This window comes from Peromyscus leucopus, chromosome 1, assembly GCF_004664715.2.
Source record: "Peromyscus leucopus breed LL Stock chromosome 1, UCI_PerLeu_2.1, whole genome shotgun sequence".
NCBI classification, from domain to species: Eukaryota; Metazoa; Chordata; class Mammalia; order Rodentia; family Cricetidae; genus Peromyscus; species Peromyscus leucopus.
In genome coordinates, this window is record NC_051063.1 from 7,289,455 (window position 1) to 7,297,015 (window position 7,561).

Genomic DNA, 7,561 nt, shown 5'->3' on the forward strand with positions numbered 1-7,561 from the left:
AGTTTTGTAATTAAAAACTCTATTAATAGTGAAGAAGTAACAGTCTCCATTTGTACTAATCCCAGATATGTGACTTCATTCAGCTGATTTCTATCTAATGTAGGCTCCTTCATGTTAGATAATGCTCACATTTTAGTTAGTTAACTTGGTCAAATGTAAAATTTCATGGTAAGTTCTATGTAGAATAATTTTTCAATTCCTCTTTTCATTCTAGGAGCCTATCATAATTGCCACATAACACACATGCAGAATACTTCAGAGATGACTCAGTTTATTCTTTTGGGGTTAACAGATGCCCCAGAGTTGCAAGTCCCTTTATTTATCATCTTCACTCTTATTTATTTGACCACACTGCTTGGGAACCTTGGAATGATTATGCTGATTCTCCTGGACTCCCGACTTCACACTCCCATGTATGTTTTTCTCAGTAATCTCTCACTGGTAGACTGTGTTTATGCCTCAGCTGTCACTCCCAAGGTAATAGAAGGATTTCTCACAGAACACAAGATCATGTACAATGAATGTGCTGCCCAAATGTTCTTCTTCATAGCCTTTGCAATTATTGAAGCTTTCCTGCTTGCCTCAATGGCTTTTGACCGTTATGTAGCAGTATGTAAACCCTTGCATTACTCTACCACCATGACAACTACAAAATGTGCCCTGCTTGTTTCTGGTTGTTACATCAGTGGACTCTTACAATCTTCTATCCATGTTTTCTTCACTTTCCATCTCTCCTTCTGTCATTCCAATGTGATTAACCACTTTTTCTGTGATATTCCCCCATTGTTGGCTATTTCTTGTTCTGATATATATAATAATGAAATTATTCTGTTTATGCTGGCAGGGTTCAATACTACTTTAACTCTATTGGTTATCTTAAGCTCCTACCTACTTATCTTTGTTGCAATACTGAGGATGCGTTCTGCTGAGGGCCGGAAGAAGGCCATTTCCACCTGTGCATCCCACCTCACCACTGTTTCCATCTTCTATGGTACATTAATCTTCATGTACTTACGACCCAGTACTAGTCACTCCATGGACACTGACAAGGTAGCCTCTGTGTTCTACACAATGATCATTCCCATGCTAAACCCTCTTGTCTACAGCCTGAGGAACAAAGAGGTCAAGAATGCCTTCAAGAAGGTTTTGGTAAAAGCACTGTCTTTGCTACAGTTAGTCAATTAAGTATAAGTCCTTGAAAATTATATAAAACTTCAAATAGATGTTTACATATATATGTATATGTTAAAATTATTTTTTACTTTAATTTCTCTTAATAAATACTTAATATATGAAAATTTTCTATTCATTCTTTTTTTTTATTTTGACTAGGCCCAGATAATTTTGGATATCTTATTACTGAAATAAAGCCCTTTAATTTTAAAAATCAAAGACTCTAATCCTATATATTACAGTACCCCACATAATGCCACACTGTATATGTGAATTGCTTTTCTATAACTATTTCCCTGAATTGAAAGCCTGGACCTGAAAGAGAAGAGAGGCTATAAGTCTAAGAAATAAAAAAAAAATTAAAAGCTCATATGTCTCAAAAAAAAAAAAAAAACCTTAAAAGAACTAGGATGACAATGAATCTTGCAATGCTCCAGATCTTTTTTTTTTAAATTTTATTTTATAATTTAATTTAATTTTACATATCAGCCACAGATTCACTTGTTCTTCACCCTCAACCCCCTCTACTTTCCCCCTAGCGAATCCCCGATTATCATCTCCTTCAGGGCAAAGAATCCACTGCGGATTGAGTTCAACTTGGTAGACTCAGTCCAGGGAGGTCCAGTCCCCTTCTCCCAGGCTGAGCAAAATGTCCCTGTATAAGCCCCAGGTTCCAAACAGCCAGCATATATACTGAGGGCAGGTCCTGGTCCCATTGCCTGGATACCTCCCAGACAGATGAAGCTAATCAACTATCTCACTTATCCAGAGGGCCTGATCCAGTTGGGGGCTCCTCAGCTATTGGTTTATAGTTCATGCGTTTCCATTCGTTTGGCTATTTGTCCCTGTGCATTTTCCAACCTTGGTCTCAACAGTTCCCACTCATACAAACCCTTCTCTTTCTAGCCAATTGGACTCCTGGAGCTCCACCTGGGGTCTGGCCATGGATATCTGCATTTGGTTCCCTTAGTCATTGGATGAGGTTTCTAGCATGACAATTAGGTGTTTGGCCATCCTATCACCAGAGTAGGTCAGTTCGGGCTGTCTCTCGACCATTGCCAGTAGTCTATTGTGGAGGTGTCTTTTTGTATTTCTGTGGACCTCTCTAGCACTTTGCTTCTTCCTATTCTCATGTGGTCTTCATTTACCATGGTCTCTTATTCTTTGTTCTCCCTCTCTGTTCTTGATCCAGCTAGGATCTCCCACTCCCCTAAGCTCTCTTTCTCTCAACCCTTGCCCTTTATTACGCCCCACTCATGTCCAGGTTGTTCATGTAGATCTCATCCATTTCTCTATTATTGGGCAATCCCTGTGTCTTTCTTGGGGTCCTGTTTTCTAGGTAGACTATCTGGATTTGTGAGTAGAAGTCTAGTCATCTTTGTTTTACTTCTAGTATCCTCCTATGAGTGAGTACATACCTCATAAAGATACAATACTCACAAAACAGGTCCTTAGAACTCTAACAGTTACAAAATGCTAGCAAGAAGAGACTCTCATTCCAAGCTTTTTGTAAGTTGTTTATTGAGTTCTAGAAATTCAGATTTCTTTCTGAGTTATTGCCCATATTGGGTGGGCTTTCTAAAAGTGAATCTATTCTAGCAACACCCATGTTACTTTAGACAAATCCTCACACGTTTGTGTAATCACAGTTACCACTAAACTCATGGGTTCAGCAAGCTCTACTTGGAATTGCATCTTCAGTCTTTCACTGGGGCTCTGTCTGGTTGAATAAACATTTTTTCACCTCTCAGAATAACCATCAAATAGAGCTGTGTTGATGGCAAACCATAGATAGATAAGTAGATAGACAAGACATATGATGATGATGATGATGATGATGATGATGATGATAGATAGATAGATAGATGATAGATGATAAATAGATAGATGGATAGATATAAGTTAAATTATGAAATATTCTATAAAAATTTTATTAGTTCCTGAGTGTTTCATACAATGTATTGAGATAATACTCACCATTGCTTTTTCAACATTTCTTCTTCCCTCACATCCAATTATGTGTCATTTGTTTTTTTCTTCACTTCAATACCAAATTTCTTTATTCCATATAATCTTGAATATATGGCTTCCACTGGGGTGTGGCAAACTTATCTGTGGCTACATTTTAGAGAGAACTGTCTCTCTCTCCCAGTAGGTAAGAATTTCCAAAAATTTCATGATGACTGTGTACTCAACTCTGAGGTTTCCATTGAGTTTTTTTACTCCATCTTCATTTCAACTTCTCTTCAATAGTTCTATCTGTTTAAAGAAAATCAGATTTCAAACCCCCATGTTGTCTTTGTTATCTTACTCAAGCATATGTTAGGGGTTTTGGGGAGATCAATGAAGTGTTTATTGCTTTTCTTGATAAGTTCATTAAGCTGTTTGTTGATGTCTTATTTAAATGCTTTAAACCATTTCACAAGTTTTATGATTTTCCTTTAAATTTCATTGTCCTTGTGTTCATCTAGACAATGTTTCATAGAATACAATTCTATAGGACAAGGAATTTTAGGGGACATAGATGGTTTTGGTCTTACACATTGTCTGTGTTTTAATGATGAGTTCTGATCATGTGGACTTCTTTTGTTGGTTGTGTGTCTAATCTGAGAGATTCTAGTATGCCTCAGACTATGTTGCCTGGATAAAGCAAGAGGGCTGGGGATGGCATGGGCAAATAAGGTTCCAGGGATAATCAAGTTGTATCTGCATACAGGTGTGAAGAAAGGGGTTGGCCTTGAATTTGGGTATAGTACAACTGATCTAGAGTCAAGAAGACTCATCAGACTGTGTACAGGATGTAGGATTTTTCTAAATATTGGAGGTTGTATGTGGCTTGAGTAGCTAGAATGAAAATGGAAAGTGAGAGCAAAAGCACATATGTTGGCTAAAGTTTCCCTAGAAGCAAGTAGGCCCTGGATCCTGTGAGTTTCAAAGGAATTTTAAAAGGCTGAAGTAAGTGCGTTCTCTCTGACAAACAGCTGTCATATTAGGGGAACTGGAGTGGAAGAGAGAGGGAGGGAGGACAAGGTAGCCTAACTGTGTGTGACACATGTCCTTTTTTTAACCTCTGGTTCTTTTTGTGAAATATGAGTAAATTTTATTTATGTTTCTTTGAGAATTTAATAAATGACTATTCTCTTTATATTATTTTTATCCTTTTTTTTCCAGGTTAACTTCTTCCTTGCTCCCAACTTCCTCTCAAATTCATGACTTTCTCCTATTTTATCCATGTACCTCTGAGCCTTATATATAATAGAGTGGGATTAGATAGTCTATTTGGGGGTTTGTCCCAGGTATAAACTGATTATTCTCTCAGTATCCATTTCCATTTTTTTGCTAAATATATATAAAAATTGTTACTATAAATTTTAGGAATAAGTAATACTTCTGATTATTTAAATAAAATACAAAATAAAAACCCCAGATTATTCCCCACCCAGGAAGCATTTCTCTGAAGTTTTGCTTGATATCGTCTTGTTCTATCAAGTTTCCTGTTATATCTGTCTTCCAATTGTATATATGCATATATGTATTCTAGGTTTCCTGTTTTCTAAATTTACTTTAATCATGCTTCATGATGTATATTTTGCAGCTACTTTCTTCTTATTCAGTTTATTTAAAGTATTTTGTTATTTTATTTTTATTATAATTGAGATTAATTTCTTAATTTCCTATGTGAATTGTACATTGTTAATAAAAAGAAACACAATTGAGCTTGTGTTCATCATTGTATCATACACATCTTCTACATTTATTAGCTGTAACAAATTTCATTAGTGGAGTTTCTAGTATTTACTGCTTATAAGCAACACATAAAAATCTTCATTTTCCCTTTTTATTTGGGTAATAAGCAAGGAACACATGTATCAAAATATCACATTGTAAGCAATAAATTGGTACAACTATTATGAGCTGATATTTTTAAGATAATAAGAGGAGTTTGTGAGCTGTCCAGGAATTATAAGTAGTTGCTACCTTATAGAATACCAGGGTTTTGTTCCCCACACATGGCAGCTCACAACTGCTTGAAACTCCAGTTCAAGAGAATTCAGCAATTCTTAAGTCCTATAAGTGAACCAGATACAAACATCATGCATTGAAATATGTGTGGGCAAGCCTGAAAATGATTGAAAAAAGATAAATATTTTAAAATACAATATTAAAAAAAAAGAAATGAAAGGATGGTTAGATCAAGGTTGCATTGGTAGGGTAAGTAGGATTTTTTAATAGAAGGAAAAATATTTTCAGATAATTTTATATCCTAATGTGCGAGGAAGATGTAAAGTTGCTTTATCCAGAGACCTTAGTAGGACTTTTTTTTTTCTTCTTTTGCTGCCTGACTTAGATGTGCCACTGAGGGCCTAATAATCTGAGGTTCTCTCACCAAAGTTTTATTTCTCCATGTATCATAAGCTACCTCAGAAAAATACTAACCACCCTTGCTGTCTCCACCAAAGTGAGGTGGAAGAACCAATATACGATGATAAGCACACAGAGACATCTGACCTTGTGGCACTGCTATTCCAGAGATAAGGAGAAAGCTTGCTGTCCCTGCCTTGATATTTGATAGAGCTAAGCCACATTCTGTCCCACAACATAGCTCTACTACATGTAGCAAAGGAAATGATTTCCTGGTTCTGCATATTGAACTGATGTTCTTGACATGAACTGACCCATGTCACTCATTTGTGTCACTACTTGTATATCCCTAGAACACTAAGTATCACAACATTGTGCAACCATGATCAGTCAGAACTGTAAAAGTGTATGGAACACCTGATAATTTTATTTTACAGATGAAACAAAAATGCAAAAAGAAAGCCAAGAAATGGAAAATAGTTGTAATACAGACAATGCTTCTATCCATCTTATCATCTTTATCCTTCTATTTTATCTGCTCTACAGCACCACTCAACAGCTTCCACATTGAATTCACATAAACAACAGTTTATGGAGTAAATGTTGTTATAAAGATGTGGAATTCCAAATTATATTGTGTTTAAAATTTTTTATAAGATTCAAAATACAAAAATTATTGTTCCCTTTTTGGAATTCAGAGGACACGGCTCTTTCTACATCCATTTGACATGTCAACTGTTTGGGTATTTTCTTTAGGATTAGTTTACATTAAAATCATAATTTCAATGTTAGTCAGTATCTGTGAAGTGATCAGATGGTATCTGGACAGTAATGACTCTAATGGGTTTAATTTTAATACTAGAACATTTTCTATTGTTTTGAAGAAGCATTCGAAATTACGGCCATAACGTAACAAGAATAATCTAACCTTAGCTATTGGTTAAGATAAGGTATGAACCATATCTCACAATGAATATGAAGAGAGCAAAGTTCAGAGAAATGAGTAATCTTCAAAATTCTCAATTCAAAATTCTATATGCAGAAGTGTGCTCAGGGAGAAAAGTTCTGTCCTTAATGCAAACAGAGCAAAAGAGTGGGAGAACACCATAGCCCCATATAGGCAAGTACAAGTAGATATACTTTGTAAGACAACCTGTGGGAGTTAAAAGATCTGGAGAGTATGAAGTGCAATCTATTATCTCTTACCCTATTCTCACATACTCCCATATGTAGAATAGTTGTATATGTGAAAAATGAAGTTATTAATATGAAGTGAAAACATCTGAATTTTACAGTAACTAAAAATTCCTTGTATATTTTTTTGAGTTACTGAAAAGCATCAAGGCACTAGTAAAAGTATGTTCAAGGGATTGTACATTTTAACTCATCTATGTTTAAATGAAAGAATCTAGTTAAAATCTCTCATTAAAAAAAGCATGTCACTAGGGAAGAGATCAAATCATTACCTATCTACTGATATTTTAAAAAATGTAAGCTGGTATGTAGCTCAGTGGTACAGCATTTGCTAACTATGAGCAAATTGCTTGTTTGACCTCTGACAACAGCAATAGAAAAAGGGAAATAAAAGACAAAAATTAGTTGACAAGAGTTTATTACACATGAGATGCACTGATAGCTATTTTTTTTTTGCATTGTATCCTGATATATGACTACATGTTCCTATACTGCACCTCCACTGATTAAGACTCCAGTGGCCATTTTAAGCAAGAGTACCTACAATTTATTTCAGGTAGTACAAAATAGTCTTTGCTGGATAACTGTAATAAAGAATATGGTATAGCAAGCAAGCTGGAATGAGCCCCCGAGTCATAACTTACACAGTCTTTTTTTTTTTTTTTTTTTGTTTTTCGAGACAGGGTTTCTCTGTGTAGCTGCGCTTCCTGAACTCACTTGGTAGCAGGTGGCTCGAACTCACAGAGATCGCTGCTCTGCTCCGAGTGCTGGGATTAAAGGCGTGCGCCACCAACGCCCGGCTTACTTACACAGTCTTTTACAGTTGTTGTTA

At 35.8% G+C, this 7,561-nt stretch overlaps 1 protein-coding gene across 1 annotated transcript; it reads left to right on the forward strand.

Moving 5' to 3' along the window:
• The first annotated feature begins 240 nt into the window (after positions 1-240).
• Positions 241-1,185, forward strand: LOC114684280 (olfactory receptor 5B12-like). Its single transcript, XM_028858787.1, has one exon. The coding sequence runs from the start codon at positions 244-246 to the stop codon at positions 1,183-1,185; it is 942 nt and encodes a 313-aa protein (XP_028714620.1). The 5' UTR covers positions 241-243.
• Positions 1,186-7,561: the final 6,376 nt, after the last annotated feature.